Source organism: Physella acuta, unplaced genomic scaffold, assembly GCF_028476545.2.
Source record: "Physella acuta isolate Inbredline_101_S28 unplaced genomic scaffold, ASM2847654v3 ptg000533l, whole genome shotgun sequence".
In the NCBI taxonomy this organism is placed as follows: Eukaryota; Metazoa; Mollusca; class Gastropoda; family Physidae; genus Physella; species Physella acuta.
The window spans coordinates 390,001-411,326 of record NW_026732052.1 but is presented as its reverse complement, the minus strand read 5'-3'; the positions used below and the strand labels follow the sequence as shown (position 1 = coordinate 411,326).

General features: G+C 30.7%; 3 protein-coding genes across 5 annotated transcripts in view; 1 reads left to right on the top strand and 2 right to left on the bottom strand.

Moving 5' to 3' along the window:
* The window catches only part of LOC131945244 (distal membrane-arm assembly complex protein 2), a 65,835-nt gene extending 48,861 nt beyond the window's left edge, over positions 1–16,974 (bottom strand). The window contains exon 1 of the mRNA XM_059306289.1: positions 16,969–16,974. The gene's annotated coding sequence lies outside the window, so the exon portion shown is untranslated. The remainder of the gene's footprint in view (positions 1–16,968) is intronic.
* Positions 107–11,198, bottom strand: LOC131945241 (zinc finger FYVE domain-containing protein 1). 3 transcript variants are annotated; one of them, XM_059306286.1, is made up of 13 exons: positions 11,078–11,198; positions 8,089–8,223; positions 7,050–7,820; positions 6,045–6,549; positions 5,599–5,822; positions 5,275–5,372; positions 4,992–5,106; positions 4,697–4,794; positions 4,349–4,463; positions 3,986–4,156; positions 3,512–3,722; positions 2,778–2,888; positions 107–2,268 (listed from the first exon to the last, which is right to left on the bottom strand). In XM_059306286.1, exons 3-13 carry the CDS (start codon positions 7,794–7,796, stop codon positions 2,036–2,038), a joined length of 2,628 nt encoding a protein of 875 aa, XP_059162269.1. In that variant the 5' UTR covers positions 7,797–7,820; positions 8,089–8,223; positions 11,078–11,198; the 3' UTR covers positions 107–2,035. The 3 variants fall into 3 exon arrangements, with proteins under 3 accessions (XP_059162269.1, XP_059162268.1, XP_059162270.1); XM_059306285.1 differs by having other exon boundaries at positions 11,117–11,198; XM_059306287.1 differs by having other exon boundaries at positions 3,542–3,722; positions 11,117–11,198.
* On the top strand, positions 12,299–21,249 carry LOC131945243 (RNA polymerase-associated protein RTF1 homolog). Its single transcript, XM_059306288.1, has 17 exons — positions 12,299–12,482; positions 14,563–14,682; positions 14,802–14,937; positions 15,085–15,265; positions 15,355–15,548; positions 15,655–15,931; positions 16,242–16,331; positions 16,485–16,575; positions 17,499–17,581; positions 17,751–17,946; positions 18,148–18,225; positions 18,553–18,674; positions 18,921–19,056; positions 19,152–19,196; positions 19,375–19,452; positions 19,849–19,942; positions 20,405–21,249. Exons 1-17 carry the CDS (start codon positions 12,402–12,404, stop codon positions 20,509–20,511), a joined length of 2,109 nt encoding a protein of 702 aa, XP_059162271.1. The 5' UTR covers positions 12,299–12,401; the 3' UTR covers positions 20,512–21,249.
* Positions 21,250–21,326: the final 77 nt, after the last annotated feature.

Sequence of the window (21,326 nt, the reverse complement as noted above, 5' to 3'; positions counted from 1 at the left end):
AATCTCATTTTCGTAAACTTTTAAATTAGAATAAATAAAAATAGATTTTTAAAAGTGTTTAATAATTTATGTTAAGTAATAAATTGGGAAAAGTATATCAAGAAATCAAGGGTTTTATTAGGGTAAGCAATGTAACACTGCTAATTTATAAAAATCACAAAAACAGAAAATACATTTTACCTGCCTTGATCACAACAATGCTAACAGTATTAATAATTAATTTCAATACTAAGCTATATTTAAAAGTAATGAAATAAATTATAAACACATGGAAATACCTTCCAAACCTTCTTTTGAACTAAAAAACAAAACAAATCAGAAATAAAATAAAATCTGGTTCTGAATGTTGTTTTACCTTTAATGTCATCTGGATGTTAATTTTTAAAACTCTAACATACAAATAAACAATCACAAAGTCAATCTACAAAGTACACTTTTTAATGAATCTTTGTAGTTCAATATTAAACACCATTATACATTAGTGTTATTAAGAATTCTTTGTTTTATAAAAAGGAAGCTAGTTTTTTTTTTTTTAAATCAACTGTAGGCTATTAAAAATGTTTTCAAGTAATTAAAGCAAAACTAAAGCATTTAAAATAATCAAAAATTAAAATAATTAATTGCAATGATTTATTGGATGTAATTAATTGCTAATCTATCCTTTTTAAATAGCTTCTTCAGTTGGTAAATATTTTAGTAGATGTTACTAGCTTTACTGCTTCCAAACTTAACACTTTCTGTAACTGTACCTCTAATACATTGTACAAATTTAAAGATACAAATGCTTAGAAAATCATATTGCACCAATATTTACAGCATTTAATCATTAACATACCATTATAAAAAAAATCCCATAAATTTTAGTACTGCATGTATTACCACAGGAAGCTATTGACCCTACTGTTTACAGAGTACGTCAGCTGTCTTAGTGGATAACACACATATTGAAAATATGATTCAACACATTAAAACTTCAAAAAGGACATAAATAAAATTGGATAAATGCCAAAATCATTTTGATGCAGTCTTTATACTACTCAAGAAGTGGTCTGTACACAGTAATAGAACTCTTGTACAAGTTTCAAAATAAATGTTTAAAAAACAAAAGCAGAACAATGCAGTGAAAAATCTGGTCTAGAGTTAAGTCAGAGCTTTGGGAAAAAATGAGATATTTTTCATATTGAACCATATTTCCCTTGCATAAGTAATAAAGCTGCTGTCAATAAACATTCAGTTCAAACATATTTAATGAAATAAAAAGGATTGCAATTGCTCAGTTTTATTTTCAATTTTACCTTCACCAAACCTACATTTTAAATACTTTACACACCACCATAGAAAGCATAAAACAGCATACAATAAGCTCATCACAAGACCCACATTTCACTACACAGATTTTTACTATTAGAATGTGGGTAATACAGAAGGAAATATATCAAAGACCAGCAATTACATTTCTATAAAACTAACTTTAAAAAAAAATAAAACTTAAATTGATCAATCTATCCCATATAAAGTATAAAATAAATTTATGGTAGAATAAGAAATTGGCAGTTGTACTGTTATAATATTATAGATAACTTTTTGTTCATACAAAAGTTTTTTTAAACATTTTCAAAGAATTTAAAAAAAAAAAATTGAAATAATTAGACATTTTTTCATTGTATTCAGTCTCAAATCTATTTATTGTTACATTTAATTGTTAACGTTATGCATATAATTCATTACAAAATGTGTTACTTAATGTTGGCTTTTTAAATAAAAACTTGGAAGTAAATTTGATAGTTTAATAACTTAATTAACTTAGAATAGTTGTCAGAATATTAATCAAGCTTTATTTTAATTTTTAAACAGTTTGACTGGAATTTAATTTTTTTGTTATTAAAAAAAGTTATTGTCATCCAACAGAGAAAAGATAAATATTGCAACTGGTCAAGTAAAACATTTATCCATAGATATCACATATTAAAAATATTCTTCAGTAGTTTATATTTTTCAAATATATCTAAAGTAAAAAAAATTGTGATTGTTATGCTTATATCCTGTCTGTTTTACTTTCACATTTATCGCAAACTCGGACCGGATAATCCCAGCCTCTGAGAGGAACAGCACGCTTGTTGCGAGAACAGCTCTCACACACACCCTGACCACAGGCTCTGCAATGGTGCTTAGCCAGCCGAAACCCAAACTGCTGCTCACAAACGCAGCAAGCTGTGATCTTATCATCAGGTACCCAATATGATGGCATCGCTGAACTTTTAATCACTCCTGAAAAAAATTAAAATTGCATATTTCTTTACAAGGACACTAAAAAACTATAATGAAAAAGGGAAAACGTTTAAACAAAAACCAATATATATATATATATATATATATATATATATATATATATATATATATATATATATATATATATATATATATATATATATATATATATATATATATATATGTGTATGCATACAAAGGGTTACACTAAAAAAATTATATGTAAAATGTCATAAAAAATAATGCCTTATTACTGTCATTAATAAACCCAAGTCTCAATAAAAATTCAATAAACAGGGGAAAAACATGTTCAATAATCCAGGTGTCATGAAGTGGATATAAATCATGCATGTTAGTAAGTACTATAAAGATGTTACAGTTTTTATAACAGTTAAAATGTTGGTTGTAATGGCTAGCTTATATTTTAAAAATTACATTTGAGACTCCATAAGCATTTTTTAAATGCACTATTTAATCTATTAATAAACATTTTTAATTCTAGTTATTACCGATAGGATAATCCAATGCAGAAGCCACAGCACTAAAAGTCGAGGTCACAACTTCCCCAACTTTTCTAGCTGTTAAAGCTACTTGTTGTGGGGACTCTTCACTGTTTATTTCTTTCATACATGAAAAAAAAGTAGATCCATAATTTGCAAGTGTATTTATCAACTATCCAATACTTCAAGACTGCTAGTTTTAGACTATTTTTACCCTTTGAGCCCGAGCCTCCATGGCCTAATTTCTCCCATTTTTTGAGCTCCCAGGCCCAAACCAATTTTCACTTCTCTGCTTCTAACTATTCTTATAACTTGTGATCCATTTGAGATAATCAAGCCACATTTGATGTCAAGGCTCAGTATCAAACAACAATTCAGCAAGATTCTGCATTTTTTTATTTTTACAATGTATTTTACGAAATGCACACACTATTACTTTCACCTTTCCCCGAAATCTATTTTTAGAATCATAATCCCGCACTAAAAAGACATAAGACATTTTATTCAGTCCGCCGCTAATTGTATTTAATAAGACGGTATAACAGCCCCTAGGACAATGATGCTAGATCATTGGGCCAGAAAACCGGCTTTTCAGACATATATGCCTAATCTTGAAGCCGGTTTTCTGGCTTGTTGGGCTCAAAGGGTTAAGACATGTAGTTTGAAGAAAAAATAACTCAACTTGAAATTAAAAACTTTAAAATCAAATTAATTAGAGCATAACACCCTGCACACTAAGTCACCTGTTTTAGAAATGGAGGTTTTGCTTGTACCTTTCTCATCCTTGGAGTAGCAAGCATCACATACTCTGACTGGTTCAGGGCCCCATCCTCTCTCTGGGACTGGTCTTTTCTTGGAGGAACAGTCTGAGCAAAATCCTTTCCCACATGATCGGCAGTGGTGCTTCTGCTCAGCACAGTCAAACATGATTTGACATTCAGGTTTGGAACATTTCTGCAACAATAATGCACAAAATTATTTTTAAAATATTTCAAGGGTGATGAATATCTGTGTATACATGTGTACATATAAGAAATTAAGATAAAACTAAAATCTGTTTTCACTAATGTTGCTTTTATAGAATGTATGTAGTCTCAAAAGTAGCTTTAAAATTTATTTAGCTAATCAATGCAACTAACAATAAAAAAAAACAAAAAAAACAAAAACAAACACCTGTTTTAACAATATAAAAAATAGACACCAGAAAAAGAACTTACAATAATCTCAGAGTTTGGTACCCAGTACGAAGGGTTGATCTGATCTGCCGTCCACTCAGCAATATATTTAGTTGGTCTTGCTCCAACACTGCTGATAGTATCTGCTACATAATGAAAGCTGTCAATAACTTTGCGTGCTGCATTATGTGTGCCATCTAGTGTAGTTGGTCCCTGCAAATCAGTAATTAACTAGATTAAAAAGAGATACTTTGTTCATGAGTAAACACACACCTTAACCTTGCAATGAAATTCTTGAGCTTGCCACCATGGCTTTATGTTTTACTTTTCAAATAATAACTGTGTAGCATTCACATAACACAGTTGAAACACAATTTGTAAAATAAACATTCAATATACTTATACCTGTGGCCAAACATGTCTGTACTCTACATGTAACACTTTTTCTTCTTCTTCATTCCCAAACCAATGCTCCCTACTTCTATAAATTACACCGCAGTTTGGACATTCATACACATAACTATAAAGAAACAAGAAAATCTGGGAAAATTAATTCAGTCCTTGTAATTTGCACACAGTAAAGAGAATCAGATGATAATGTACAAAGTAACAATATCATACAGTAAGAAACAATATCTATTCAAAATCAAGTTTATCATAGAAAATACACTCAACTCATGTAAACTATTATATATTCACCATATTTAGTCAAGTGAAAATTATTCGCAAAGTAATAAAAATGTTTCCTCTCACCCTGACCAAATGTACTTAGTTAAACCCAGCCAGGAGTTGTCAGATGACGAAGATGTTTTGGGCATAACTATTACTTGTTTTTTGTTGCGTAAACATGTCTGGAAAATAGCATATGTAAAAAAATTGTATCAAATTTTTTAAACGCATTAAATGAAATAAAAATAGCCATTTAAAAACCTTTAAGTTAACATTAATGGAAATAAATGTATATCATTAAAAAGACACGATAAATCTGTCTGTGTCTAAAGAGACCGGTACTGTTATATTTATACACATGGATGAACTCAAGACTTACTTTGCACATGAAAACCTTGTTTCCATACTGACTCTGATACTCACACAGCACATCCCGACCTGCATCATGAGGCTCACTTTCAGTGTCGTGGTTCATGCTTAGTTTACATCTAGACCTAGAGGAAACAAAAAACCATCTCTGTCAAGATTTAAGAAAAATAACTAACACTGGTCAAAGATTTTTCTGGCAATTAAATAAGAAACTATTTCAAATTTAATTAAAACCATAAATAATGTTTTGTTTTTTTTACCTTAAGAATAAAAGCATTTTAAAAAAAACATACTTGCAAGCTAAGCATTTACTGGTACAAGTAAAATATTCATCTGGAAATGTGTTGAAACTTGGTGTCTCAATCATCCCACTAAATTTGTCATTTATTGCCTGAAAAATAAGATAAAATACAAAATTCTTGTTAATACAATTAAAATATTAATAATTATTTCCTGCTAAAAATGTAAAACTTAAAAGTAACAGTATGGATTAGGCCTACATGAAAAATATTCACTTTTGTAAACATTTGTTACAATGTAATAAAAATGTGTAACTACAACAAATGTTCATTTTCAACATAACTAAAAGCATTTAGGTAATAGTAGTTCTTTCAAACCTTTAAAGATTTAAAGATAATCTCTGCTTTTCTTGGTGTTCTCACTGAATTATCTTGAAGCCTTTTTATAATACACTTGGAAATATGAGTAAAGTCTGTATCTTTATGTGGTTCAGTCCTAATGCCAACGTAGTAGAGGGTCTCATGAAATGCATTCACAAGATTTCCTGACTCATAGAACCTCTTTCGTAACTCATGTGATGCATAATCTTGTGATTGGTTTTCTGAAAAGAATAAACAGTTTTAAAGTGTTTTTAATGTAACAAGGAATAGCCCAAAAGTGTAATATTTACAAATTTTTTAGCAATCTTTAATAGTTTCCTTTAACTTTGAAGTCTTCTTTCAAGTTTTTGAATATTTTAATTCTGTTCAAAACCATCATTTAATTCAATATTTATAAATCATTTAAACATCTAGTTATAATTTATCAAAACTTGATAACTTACCAGATGTTTTTTCTAATGTATCAGTACGATTGGTTTCTTGGAAAACAATTAAAGAAGGACCCAAGTTAGCTTCACTTATACCATTTCTTTTTGATGTATTTATAAGTTCTTCTTTAAACCTTTCACAATAAGCTTTGGAAGCATTGCTGAGGAACACATACATGTCATTGTGTAGTCTTTCCGCTTTTGTACGATACACTACTATATCAGATACTGCAAGGATTTTCAACAATAGACGAGTCCGCTGGTTTGCATTTTCCGATGTTCCCAACAGCCCTTCTGTATCCAAAACTATAGCTTTATAATCAGTAGAGAGGGCACACCAAACTCCTACTGTACAAGAGTCCTGACTAGGAGATGTTCTAAAAACATTACAGCCCTTGAAAAACACATGATTTAAAGTATAGGATTTTCCATCCCCTGTGTTGCCAAATATAGAAATAACTTTAAATGTATCTTTTTTATGACATCCTAGCTTGTCAATAAATTCCTTATGGTCTTTTATCTGCAACAAACAAAATGTAGCATGATAGAAATTTAGTGATACAAAGGGGAGATTTCAAATTCTTTAAATCAAAATTAATATTTGTAGTAAATTTGTTAGCCTTGGAAATAAATAGGGAATACAACAGAAACTAGGTTATGATGGTTGCATTCAAATTTCATGACCAATTTATAAATTGAAGAATATGAAATCTAACTAGTAGAAAATGAATTAGCTTGTAACTATCAACTGAAAGATGAGGACTTTAATTAGTAGAGACTTAACTAAAAAGAAATTCAATTTTGTATTTACCTACTAAGAGTTTTCATGCCCTAATATTAGTTTACCTAAGACATTTTATAAGTATTCATAATTATTTTGGGCAATACGTTTTAAACACAAAATGTGTTGTGAAAATGAACATGACATATTGTTTTGAAATTTCCAGACATATTCAAGTATTGAATATAGGACCAAGATTAAAAAACTGAAAAAACTTAAGTAATGGTAGGATAACTTGCCTGAAATTCCTCTTTTGCATCTACTAGAAGAAAACTCTTTTGAAATACATCACAGTCTTTATCCCTATTAGTACTAGGGGCAGAATTAGCAAAAGTGGCAGCAGGAGTATAGGCTGTTGAAAGCTGACAAATATCTGGAATGCTGAGAGAGCTCTTATCTGAATGGAAACTGGAGTTACTGGAAGTGAAAGCCATGTTATTCTTTGAATCACCGAATTCCTGTGGAAATGAACAAAATGTCATAGAATCAGCCTCATCTGCTAGAGAATAAGGGGCAGATGGTTTTATCATATCAGTGATTGCGTCTTGATACAGTTCAACTGAATTCTGTAGTTCAGAATCTTTCTGTTGTAGTTCTTGAAGCTTTTTTTGGTGGTAGGCTATAGTAACATTAATGTGATGCTTCCTTTTTTCACAAGAATGGTACAAGTCGTAACAACTAAAGCAAAGTTGCAATTTGCAATTTTCACACCAAATATCCGGAAAGTTTTTTTCTTGGCAGATTAAATTTATGTTTTTTGCTTGGCACAGTTCTGATTCAGGAGCAGCTGGAAGTGGGCGACGACAGTGAAAATCGTACTTCAGTTTAGATTTATGAATTTGATTCACACATTCTGTGCACTGGGCTGATTTGCAGTCATCACAGTAATATGTAGCCTTTGAATTAATCAGGGTACAGCAGAACTTTTCTTGGCATGTTTGGATAGAAGATTTTGATTTGGGCCTTCGTCTAATAGTTGGTTTCATTATTCCAACTTCAACATAGTAATGCTGAAATTATGAAAAATAAATAAACAATTTTAGAAAGTTTACAAATAATTTTTGAAGATGAAATTAATTAATTTTAATTAAATCTCATGTGTATTCATAATCAATTTGAAAATGATTTAATTATAAATGACCCCAAAAACACTACACTCATGTTTTAACATGGAAAGATTATATATTACATAAAAACAAAACAATAAAGGCTTAAAATCATGGACATTTATACTATTAAAAAAACCTAAAAACAAAAGCAAGTTGAGATACGACTTACCTAATTATTAGCCATTTTGCCAAAACACTTAACACAAGTTAGTTTCTCCCAAGTGTCTTGTGATGATGTGAATGCATTAAGTACATTTTATTACTAACTTAACCACTGTTACTTATTTCCTTCTCTCAATGTCACCTGTAAATAAATGTGTAATACACTGAAAATAACATGAAAACAATTTTAGAATACTAATAACCTCTTATTTAAAACCATGACAAGGTTGAGGTATGACGTTATTTTAAGTGTTGGGCCTTGGCTTTTTGTGATTTGGGATGGGGAGGAGGTAAAAAATTTGAAAATCATGATGTCACTTATGGGACCGTGTGGCCTAGGGGTAGAGCGCCATACTGCTAACCCGAAATTCTTGAGTTGGAATCAGAGATCAAGAAAGTGGCACGTCCCGAGTCCACTCAGCTCAGTTGGGTACCTAACTTACATTAGGGAAATTAAAGGCAGCTTGGCATAGTGCTGACCACACTATTCCTTAATTTGCCCAGGTAAAAAAAACATGAGCTCTACTTCATCTGCCCAATGAATCACTAGGTTTAAAGAGGAATCTTTACTTTTTCTTCACAATGCCATGTTGGTAAAAAATAATGTGCTTTATTTACACTTTGCCATAATTTTTTTTAAAAAGGTTAGCATGGTCGTCTTAATTTTACAATACTAATAGTACTACTAACAGTCTAAAACGTCTACTTTAAGAAGAGTCTATTATCGGGTGATTGAAGATACCGACCTCTGATAAAGGACTCTTCCAAAAATAGGTGTGGTAGGTTGTTAGTAATATTGTAATCTCGACTAGTTTTATGGTTAGAAATTAGGGTTGGGCGTATGCTAGGTTGAAGTTAAGGATAGGGTTAGCATTAACATTAGCAAAATGTGTGTATTATTACTATTTTAGTTAACTACAAGTAACCTAAAAACTAAAACTCTTACTCTAAATCCAGTAAAACCCCCTTTTTAAGAAGATTCAATTAGTTAATTAGTATTATCAACTATTATCAGACACTCTAGCTCAGTGGTTCCCAAACTTTTTCGAGTAGCGACCCCCTTTTACAAAAAGTAAGTGACCCGCGACCCCCATGGAATTAAAAAGTCGAAATTAATATGGAAATTTATAAGGACTAAAGTTGGATTTTCTTGTAGAATTTCAAAGTGAATTATTCTTGATAACTGTTTTAATACGATGAGTAAAATTTCATTGTATTAACTAGCCTCAACGTTCACAGTTTAGTTTTTGTTAACGCCATTCTCATGTCATTCTCAACATTTAATTTATTTCAATGTTTTGTTTTTAATTGGAAAAGTGTTGAAAATCTATTCTCGCAAAGATAGACACAAAAGAAACTAAAACGCGAAAGGCAATCAATTTCCCGTTTGGGTATAAATGGTGCGTACTACACCAAAAATGTGAGCAGTTTTTCATATGACGCGGAGTCATTCCCCAAATTTAAGAATTCATCTTGTAATTCATCGGGAATGTTGGCAACATCAAGGGATGCAGAGAATGGGTTACATGTCAGTGCAGTTTCTTCTTCTTTCAGCTTAGGGAAAATAACGCAGCGGTTCGTATGCTAGAGATTTAAGATGCCCAGAAATCTCCTGTTTCAAATTTTTATTTATCTCACAATCAGATTCATCTACCACACTGCAGAGTTTCTCAAACATGGCAATATTTTCAAGATTAATTTTTTGCCAATTTTGCAGCTCTGATATAAATGCCTCGAGATTATCATGAAAAGAGATAATATTCATTCATTTTGTATGTTGATGTTCGAATATATCTGCTAGGTATGACACTCTCTCCAACCACACCATGTCGTTAAAGTATATCAAAAGGTCTTGTTTCCCTTGCACTTCCAAGAACAACTTGATTTCATCTTCCGATTTAAAAAACACTATTCACAATATTTCCTTTTGACAGCCAGCGATTTTGACTCAAACATAGATGTACCATCAGTACAAATCCCACAGCCATTTTCCCATTTTAATCATCCAGTTTCAAACAATATATATTTTCTGCATAATATCTTTACAAAATAGCATGTCTGTTGATTCATCGACTTGAAAAGCAAACAATAGTGAAAGCCTAATTTCATTCAAAATTTGTTCTTAACATCTACGTACATGTCTGCTATAAACCGCTGAATAGTATTATTAGACAGAGCTATTGTAGTTGCATCTTTACTGCACTGGAATCCCCAAGAATTAATTTCACCATCTTCAACATGCATGGTTTGATGAGATTTTCTCCTATTGTGTTGTTTTTGCTTGGCAATTTCTAATGCGACTTCATTTAATGCTTGCACTAATGCTGTTTTGCAACCAGCTTCATGGCAATGAAAGAACTCCATATTTTTTGGTGTGTTCCGAATGACTCATCTCAAAATGACATTTAAGTTTTGAAGGTATCGTAGATTTATGACTGAGCACAACTTTGCACAGTATGCATTGTTTCTTCTCTATTCCATTTCCTGTGATGTTAGTAATGCCAAATTTCAGATATCTTTCTAAAAACTCATGATTGATAAATTCAGAAAAGTCTCAAATTCAAACCCTCTCGATCTCTTCCAACACTAAAAATTAAGAACGAAGAAGATATTTTTATAAATATTATTTTTTTCATTGCTAGGGTATAGTCTATAGTCTACCAGTTTGCAACCCCACAGAAAGCCCTTAGCCGCTTAGCGGTTTAGCGACACCCACGCCCCAGTTTGGGAACCCATGCTCTAGCTAGTGTAAGACATAAGTGTAATAATTTTAGTAATAATAAATAATTCCCTCCTATTAGTCCTATTATCCTCAACTAACCTAAAACTTCTTATAACAGATCTAAATAAAGTCTAACCAATTGTTGTTTTTTTTTGTCTTGAACAAAAAAACAACAACAAAAAAATAAATTTAATTATTAAATTAATTAAACTAAACTAACAACTTAGAATTTAGATCTAGAGGTTAACAAAGGGGGTTATAACAAGACAGTTACTTCTTTATTACACCAAATAATACACAATAATTAAATTACAGAAGCATTTTCAGATTTTGTTTGTTCAATTCGTTGTTATTGTGGGGGATCCCTTTGCTTTTCATCAAGTTGTTATTATTTTTACGATGACGTCAGTTCCGTTAAAAATGGTTTCTTATTATTTACGAATAAATATAGATCTATCAGTCATTTTCAGACGCACATTTATCTATCGTTGTAAAAATTAATTTAAAATTATGGGAACAAAAATATATCGGACTCAGTGTTTTTGTTTTCATGCATCTCTTCAATCACCTTTACCAAACATAATTTATATTAAGAAAATATATAATTTTACCAGTGACAGTCCCCCCCCCCCTTCCAACTCCCCACGAATGTTCCAAGTGCCCCCAGGGCGGGGGATACCACTGAGTTTGTTTATAGTTTTAGTACATTACATTGTTAGTATTGGAGGTTACCACACTGCGCCAATTTACGACTCTACCCCCCCCCCCCCCACTTCATGACACATACAAAAAGTCAAGACTCCCCTTCCCCTTTCGGGATCATAATTTATACGGTCGAGATTAGACTTCGCCAACCAATATGTGGTTACTTTTAAACACTCAACCCACCAAAATCCAGCTTTCACAGTCTTTCCTTTAACCGATCGCAATGACATTATGGTCTTCCATTAGATTTAGAACTATTGTCTAACAATTTTAAATAAATTATATTAACACAAATTATCTAAGTTATGAATCAACCATTATTTTTATTATTTCATTAACTTCTCTTTAGAGGTAAATGATTTGTTAAAAATAAAATATAGTAAATAGCAGGGGAATTATAGTTAAGAAGCCTTAGGTCTTATATGAAAAATGAATGTTGATTTTGTTTATTAAAAATTTTGGTTGAGTCAAAGTCAAAATAGTTTGCTTTAGGTTTTTTTTTTTAATTTAAAGATTTTATTGCATGCTGGGAATGTACTATAAATAATCTGTACATTTAGAATGCTTGCCAGTTTTAACTGCAATTATATGTATTTTTTTCATTACTTATTTTGCAAAATATTTTTTTTTATTTACGAGCTAATAGAAAATATATGTCGGTAGCCTCGACAAGAAAAATAAATCTAAAATGATTACTTTAATTCTTATATATTTTCAACTACGCAAATTGTATACTCCAGTTTCATCGCAAATTTGTAAAAATCTGTACATTCACAAGGTGCTTTACAATCTAAGAGTAGCATAGGAAACCAGTTGTACTAAATTAACTAAAGAAAAGCAAGAAGAAATTTAATGTTTGTCTCCTGTAGAGCTTAGTTATTACAGTAATAGCAATGTCTAAACGTAAAAAGAGCGCAGCTTTGATAGACTCAGATAGTGACGAAAGTGGAAGCGGCGGCGAAGATTTAGATGAAGTAGGCCTAATAATACGTTTTTTGTTTTCATCAACCAGACACTGACGACTAGCCTGGGCCTTAGCAGCTCGAGTCTGGTTGACTCCGACGTCTCCAGACTTCCACAAAAAATATAAAAAAAAAAAGTCTAATGTCATGATTTAATAAACATACATGACTGTTTCAGATCATTTAAGTAACTGAGAACCTAGCATTAATCATAAATTATAAATTTTGGAGTGAAGTCTTACATTTATCTTTAGGCCTTTTTAAGGGCCTAAGCCCTAATATCTTAAGTTCTATTAGTTCTAATGAATGAAATTGAAAATCAGAACTGAGAGAATTATGAATCATCATCAACCAATAAGTCAACACACAAGTTACTTGACAAGCAACACAATACAGAAATTTCGAAAACCCTTAGGCTGCATACTGCATGCTAATTTTTTAAACCCCCAGTCCTAATTTATAAATATATTAGATCTAAAGTCTAAATCTATTAGCGATTAACGTAGAAACATCACATTGTCATGGTAAATAAAATCTCGGAAGGGGGGGGGGGGGGTGAATTTTATGTATAACTTTGATGTGGAGCACTGTAATCATTATTATTGTTGAAGTGGGTGGAAAAATGTATTTTAGTAATTAATAATAAGATCACTAAGTTTTGATGAACTGAACTACAGCTGCTTCAAATTAAGTCTTAAATTGAACCCTTTAGCCTATTTTAATAATGCTGAGTCAAAAGTATTGTAGACTAAGTTAAAGGACACTTTTGAATATTTTATACTATTTAAGAAACCAATACATATTTGCCTTATGCAGTGGAACCTCCAGTTACAAAAATTCGTTCCATAAACTTGTTTGTACGTTAATTTGCTCATATCTCAGCAATTTTCTTTATTGAAATGCCAGCTCCCAAAATGCCACCCAACTAGTATTTATATGTTTTTAGAAGAGAATTGAAAGAAATAAACAGGTTCCAGCAACCTGGGCTTACATAAGTCATAAGATGCTGGCGGAAGTGATGGGAGAAGGAACTACGCTACATTTACTAGTTAAATCTTTAAGGCGATTCTCTTCTAGTCACTTTTATTGACTTACTGTTATTGCTAAAATCTTTCATAAATCACTTACCCATTACGCTGTTAATGCTACACTTTATCCCTACACTTAATAGCACTTACCTTAACTAGAACTTATATGCTTTTTTACTTTTGCTTAATTCCCTTCACTGGTCCATGCTTTTATTGATACGTTTCTTCACTTTCACCTGTGAGCCATTTTTAAAAATCCTGTCCAAAGTTACTAGTAGTAGTATCTCATATTTCACAGCAAGATATTGCTCACTCAATGGCTCATATCTAAAACATCTCATATATCAGGGCATTCATATGTCAAGGTATTCTGTAAATATATAATTGTAAAAATTAACACCTGAACTAATCCTTCTGTTATCAAAAATGCCAACCCAACAATCCTAGGAATTTTTTTATAAGCTGAATGATCTGATACTGTTAAATTAAGAGTCTTCCTGCCATAATAGTAATAGAATATTTTAGAGCTAGTTATCTCATTACTTGATAAGCTTGGTAATCAAACTGTTGGCAATCTCAAATTATGGAAATGCATTTTATAATACAAGTTTTCCAGACGGTTATCTATTTAAAAATAACTTTCACCAAAAATGCTACTAAGAAAACTTAATTTTATTTACTTTATCAGGGACATGGGTACCTCTTTCCTTCAGAATGAGTTTTTTCTTTCTTAACTTATTGTCTTGTTGAAATAAAATCTTGACCTAAATATAGTCTTGCTTAGCACACAGTAAGTGCAACATGAGCAATATTCAAATTACATAAAAGTATATGCTACAGAAGTGCACATGTCTTAAAAAAAAGGTAATTTATACAACATGATGTAATTAAAGGAATTTAAAAAAAGGGGCCTTCAGTCTAAAGTAGGTTATAGCCATTAGCCAGGTAAAAAATTTACGGTCTAAAACATGTTATCCAAATTCAGGATCCTGTGAATTTTTGGCTGAATCGAAGTTTGATTTTTAATTTTCCTCTTTGTATTTAACTTGCACATACTGTTTCAGGGTCTTCGTGCTTTAGTGAAGAGGAGAAGAGCCAGCTCAGAATCTCACTCAGATGCCAAGGCTAAAGCAAGTGCTGCACAAAGTGACTCAGACTCTGAGACCTCTAACAGTGATGATGATGTAAGTTTTTTAAAAATTTAGTCAAAAGTGTTTAGATTTGATATTTAAATATTAAGTAGTTTTTACTTGGGATTTTTAGAATTTTTAAAATACTTGTCAGTTTTTAAAAAACTTTTCAGTGGACAGTTAATGGTAAAAATGGTGCCAAAAAGAAAAAAACTAAGAAAAAGGTTACTAAAAAGTTGACAGCTTTGTCTTCCTCTGATGGTGAGGGTGAAGAAGAGGCAAAGAAATCAGAGTCTGAGCCTGAAGAAGGTAAGAATTCTAGTAATCTGAGCTATTATAAACGTTTTAGCTTTGTGTTTAAAGTGTAGGCCTATTTTGTACATCCTTATCGTACATCAAATGGGAAATTAAAAAAAAAAAAAATAACCTTGTAAATGTTTCGTTTGTATCTTTCAGGTGAAGTCTCAGATTCAGGAAGTGATGACTCTGACTCAGATGAAGATAAATTTCATGATGGTTATGACGAGAATCTTATTGGAGATGATGAAGATAAAAAACGACTTGAGGCCATGACAGAGAAAGAAAGAGAGCAGGAGCTTTTTAATCGAATGGAGCGTCGTGCTGCATTGAAAAAAAGGTATTTTTAAAGACATCTCATTTTAAAGAGATTTACTTTCATTTTACTTACCAACGTAAGTTTTAAATTACAATTATTTTTTCTTCCAGATTTGAAATCCAAAAGAAACTAAAGAAAGCCAAAAAAGAACAGAAGAAAAACAAACCATTTTCAGATCAAAGTCTTCCCACTGTCAGTGAAAGAAGCAAAGAACGACGTAAACACATTGAACAACGCAAAGACAACAAAAAAACATCAGCTTTCCTTGACTTAAAAGCAAAGAGAGAAGAGCAGAAGAAGAAAGGTATTCCAGCAAAATTACTTCTGACTTGTATATCAAAGGGTTATTAATTTTCCTATTTCGGTGATGCAGTTTACATTTTGTAATAGCCAAACAAATTTTTTCACAGCTGAACAGATTCAGGCACAAAAGAAGATTAAGGCCAGTGACATATACAGTGATGATGATGACGATGATAACAGTAGTGAAGATGATAAAAGTGATAAAGAAGAGCGTAAAAAAGAAACAAAGGAGCGTGAAAGAGAGAGAGAGAGGGAAAGAGAGCGAGAGAGGGATAGAGAAAGAGAGAGAGATAGAGATAGAGATCGTGGGAGAGATGTTGATGCTCGAGATTCAAGTTCTGAAGCTAGTGACAGGTCTTCATCCAGATCAGAATCAGAAGAGGAGTAAGTATATCAAAATATACATGTTGTTGACTTTCTACTTATTTTGCTTTATAATAATTGCCAACAAAATATATCTTTTCACAACTATTTTACTGCAGTTACTATATGGGTTTTTCAATACAAATAGCAAAAAAAATTTATTTTTTAAACTGTTCTTGTCCATTATTGTTTTGTAAGTTTTTTTTTTCTTTTCTTCCTTGCCACAAATTTTATAGTTATTCCTTCATTGCAAATTATTTGCTCAAAATTTACTTTTTAATTTTTACAATTTTGTTAAAAAATTAGTCCTTTCATATTCCTTATTGAACAGAGTTAGTCGACCAAAGAATAAGAGAATAAAGTACATAACAAATAAAGAGGAGTTGAGTAGAATACGATTGTCAAGAAATAAAGTGGAAAGGTATGGTTATACAGAATTTGAGTGTTAATATCTTCTTTTTACTTTATTTAATAAAGTGGCTAGCAAATTTTGTTTTATATTTTAATTCTAAATTTTTAATGTTAAATCTTATAAAAATGGTGTAGCTGCATCTAATATTTATTTAATTTTCAGGTGGTGTCATATGCCATATTTTAAAAAGGTTGTCTTAGGCTGTTTTGTACGAATAGGCATTGGAAATCATGAAGGAAGGCCTGTTTATAGGGTAACTAAACACTAAACAATTTCATTTACAAATACTAATTTCTTTTTGGGATAGATAATTTTAAGGTTTTGAAAGGTTTTAGCTTATTCTTTCAATGCTGGAATCATAAATATTTTTGAAAAATCCCACCCCATTTTGCTATCTTTTGTTGAACCTTTTATAAACATTCGCTACCAATTATTTTAAATTAGGCATAGTTTTTTTTTTTCAAGTTTTAAAATAGCTGTGGTTACCTGTTTTATTTAGTTAAAATATAATTTTAAAGTAATTGATACATTTTGTTTACTAATTAAATTTTTAAAAAAATCAGAAGCTAGAATTTATTTTTTAAATTGATATTTTTTTAATGAGTACTTCCATCGTGTTTATACAATTTTAACGAAGCAGAAATCTGCTTTTATTTTTTAGTTTTTGATGCAAGAATATTTTTTTATTTTATTTTGTGTGTATATATCAATTTTTTTGGAAGTATTGATTTTAAAGTCTTCCCCCACTCTTGTTTTTGCACACATAATTCATAAAAATATTATTTGTGATCTGAATCAAATGAAAGTAGGTCAAAACTACTAGGTCACTAATAAGTGTGAAATTTCAGTTCTTAAATACAAATAACTTTTTCATACTTGTGTACTTACAACAGTTACTATCATTTTTAAGGTCAACAAAATTTTAAAGTACATTTTTATCCTAGTTTTGATGTGCATATTTTAAGTGTGATATGAGTCTTCAGCACTCATAAAATAAAAAAAAATTATTTTTTTTGGTGTGAGACCAATCCTTAAAATAATAAAATTTGTTCAATCTGGTAACAATTATTTTGCGGTGTCATTTGCAATGTAATTTTTAAGTAGTGTCGTAATGTCATCTACAGGTTCTTTTTATCAAAGCTGCTTTCATTTAATAGATGTTCATTTTAATTTTAGGTAGCTGAAATTGTTGATGTTGTAGAGACTGCAAAAGTTTACCAATTGGGTAAAACAAGAACAAATAAAGGACTTAAATTGAAGTATGTTGCTGTTTGCATAAAGATCATTTACTTAAAGTATTTTTTTTAGATCCATTTTTTACTGTTAGAGAGCTTAATGTTGTAATTAACTTGATGTAAGATGTATAATTTCATTTTATAACCAACTCAATAAAATGTTTTGTTTTTGTTTTTAACTTCCCCCACATAGACATGGAGGTGCTGAACGGGTATATCGACTTGAATTTGTTTCTAACCAAGACTTCACAGACACAGAGTTTAACAAATGGAAAGAAACAATGGAACTTGGTCACCATCAGTTACCCACACTTGATGATATCTCTAGAAAGGAAGATGACATCAAGCAGGCATTTGAATACAAGATCAAAGACAAGGATATAGAAGAGGTTTATTATAGTACTTTGAACTTACTTATTGTCCCTGTTTTAAGAGGGAAAATATTTTGGGCTGTAATAAGCTGAAAATAAACTATACTGATACACATAGACATACTACAATTTATTTCAGATTTTATTTTATAGATTATATTGCCAAATATTTTTGTTTAATTGTGATTTTTGTATAATTTTAAAATGATTTATTTTCAGATTGTTGCAGAAAAGCAAAAATTTAGGAAAAACCCACATAACTATGCTGTACGAAAAGCATCATTAATGAAATCTAAGGTAAAAAGTTTAAAAATATATTTCATTTTATATTATGAATTATCTTTGTAGTATTATTACTATGTTTAGAATTTAGACCTAGATGAATGATAATTTAATAAGAACACCACTTGCTTTCACCATTTAAAGGGAAGTAAGTATTAAAGGATTTTTTCCCATTAAAAGTCCATGCTATTTCCCTTACACAATGGCAATGTTCTAGGTTAAACATTAAAAGACTTGACAAAATGGATACATAAGGCTGCTACTTTATTTTTTGTTTATAGTTAGTTTTCCAGAAATAATTTTGAAAAATGTGTTTATGTACTATTGTTAACTTTTCTTTAGGAACAAGCAGATCTGGATGGTAATCAAGAGCAGTCATTAAAACTAGCCCAAGAACTTGAAGACCTAGAAGAACGAGCGACAGAGCTTGACAGGCGACGTACTTCAAATATTAACTCAATTAGGTGTGATTAACTTTATAAGTGGCACAGTGCATGTTTATCTCTGTTAAAAAAATTCCAATACATACACATTAAAATATTCAACATTGCTCATTTTACTTAAATTCTTGGCATACATGTTACTGAAACAACAATTTTTAGTTCTTATAAAGTTGGTTTGAAAACTTAAAATTACCCTAGTAGGTCTTTCAGTTTTGTGTCTGACAGTTCTCCTCAATAAACTTTACCATTAATTTTTAAAAACAACAGTTACATCAACCAGAGAAATCGTGATAGAAATTTAGTGGAAGCAGAGAATGCACTGAAAGCTGAAGTTGCGGAGATGAGAAATGCTACAGCTGATCCTTTTACTAGGAGACATTGTAGACCTACATTAGTTACAAGGGTAAGAATATTTGTATGGGGGTGTTGGTTGATATACATTTATTTGTTAAATCATTAAAATGTTTATAATATCCTATGTTTCAATTGTATTTTTAGACCCATGAAACCAAAAGTGGCAAAAAGCCAGAAGAGATAGCCAAAGTAAGTTTTGCATACTTAATTTTAAACAAAAAATAAATGCTCTATGTTTAATACATGGTTAATAATTTATTAACTATTCAACTTGAGTGTGTTTTCTTTTAAAATTTAATGCTAGGAATAAGTTATTTTAAATATTTGATAAACAATGTATTATTATTTGAAAACATTATTTTTATAGGAGAAGGTATCAATGCCACCACCAGACAGTCTTAGCATTTCATTGCCAGTAATAAAATCTATTCATGATACATCCATTGTAAGTACATAATTTATTTTTCTTTGTTGCATGTTAAAATCTTGTTTTCCATATTGGGAGTATTTTGGTTGTCTCTAAGTAAAGTTTTGCAAGACTAAGGTAGAACATAATACACCGTAAGTTCTCAGACTGACTATTTTGTAGAGACTGCCTCTGATTTGTGTCACCTGCTTTACCATAAAAGAAGCAGTTAATATTTTAATCAAACTCTTTGTGGACTTCATTATTCTAGAATTCAGCGCTAAGCTTCTCATGCTTTATAAATGCAATAAAGAAAATAATAAGTGGAAATATTAAATTTTAAATGATGACTTTCTTATATTTTAAAAATTTTCTTTGGAATCTTATAAATCATTTGTATTTCTGGATCAATGTTTAATTCTTATTGACATACAGGATAAAACTGATGGTTCAGAGCGGAGATTATCTGAAGATCTATTTGCTGTTCATGATTTTGATATAAAAATAGATTTAGATGTCCCATCTGGAGGTAGGTTATTTTCTCTGTGGAGTATATCAAGAATTTATGTTTAAAACTAAATTGAGTTGTTTTTCTTCATGTTCTCTTGCAGCATGACTTTTTTACAATACTACAATAATAAAAGCCACATTTCCAAACCAAGTTTAAAATCTAAGCTTAAATATTTCATTTTTACTCCTTCAAATGCCAGTGGAACATTTTTTGTATTATGCTGTTACTATTCTAAACTTGGCTCTAGCCTTCACCCTAAAACCTCAACTTTGAACCCAACAGTGATACTGGCAAAAAACAACTTTGATATGTATTCTATTTTCTTGCTGCAATTTTAATTAAAAAAAAACAACCTAAACCCTCAACTTTGAACCCAACAGTGACACTGGCAAAAAACAACTTTGATATGTATTCTATTTTCTTGATGCCATTTTAATAAAAAAAAACAACTGTTCATCATACAATATTTTATCTTCACAGGTACCCAAGTAGTTGTTCCCACCACACCTCTACACACACCCAGAGAAGCAGCCCCTCGTAGGTCTCTAAACCTAGAAGATTACAAGAAAAGAAGGGGACTAATGTAGTATTAAATTTATGACATTTAAATTTGATGACAAAACAGTTTTGCACTGATAACTTCAGTCTTACACCAGTTCCCCTATCAAAGATCTGTTGGCTGTGTGCTGTTCCGTCAGTAGATAGATGTGTGGTGCACATCACTATTCCATTAGGGCAGATCTTACAGAAGGCTAGATGTGAGACGGATGTAGAAACTAGGTTGTCTTGTTTCATAATGCAAACTTTATCCATTTAAATGTAAATGATGTGTTCCTAGGTCATGTGTTTAGGATTTAAATATTCTTATTGTATTCATTAACACCCAATGAAATGTATACATTTAGTAATGTAAAGACTATTTTTATAAAGCAACACAATTTAATAAAATTGTTTTAGCATCCATATTAATGTAATATAGGGAACAGTTGTTTCTCTGGATGTGACAGATTACATACTTAGAAAATAAGTTGTATTTTGATTTAAATTAAAAACCATAACAAGGAAGTTTTTTGTTTACTTAATATGGACATTCGGTATTTCAAAACATCATATTTTTCATTACATTGCCATCTAAATGAATTTGAATGAGCTTGTATTTTCTCTCCCATGTACATAAACATTGCATTGTTCATGTCTATAACCCATACACTTAGTCAATAAGCCACTCATTTCTTGTCTCAGTGTGTCATATTGTAAAAATTGTCTACATGTGAAATGATATTTATGTAATTATTTTTACAAAACATTAAATGACATGAAAATTTTTTTCAGATGTGTTGTTGTTTTCAAAATATTTATTACAGAGATTACAGAGAAAAACTCAAGCTGTGCCATTTTTATA

Excerpts from the sequence above, each read along its gene's own strand:
- LOC131945241 (XM_059306286.1), bottom strand. The coding sequence starts at position 7,796 with ATGAAACCAACTATTAGACGAAGGCCCAAATCAAAATCTTCTATCCAA. Across the intron at positions 6,550-7,049 it reads ATGCAAAAGAGGAATTTCAG|ATAAAAGACCATAAGGAATT; the intron begins GCAAGTTATCCT and ends TGTTTGTTGCAG. Across the intron at positions 2,889-3,511 it reads AACCTCCATTTCTAAAACAG|AAATAAACAGTGAAGAGTCC; the intron begins GTGACTTAGTGT and ends CATGTATGAAAG.
- LOC131945243 (XM_059306288.1), top strand. The coding sequence starts at position 12,402 with ATGTCTAAACGTAAAAAGAGCGCAGCTTTGATAGACTCAGATAGTGAC. Across the intron at positions 19,057-19,151 it reads GACCTACATTAGTTACAAGG|ACCCATGAAACCAAAAGTGG; the intron begins GTAAGAATATTT and ends TTGTATTTTTAG. Across the intron at positions 19,453-19,848 it reads CTATTCATGATACATCCATT|GATAAAACTGATGGTTCAGA; the intron begins GTAAGTACATAA and ends ATTGACATACAG.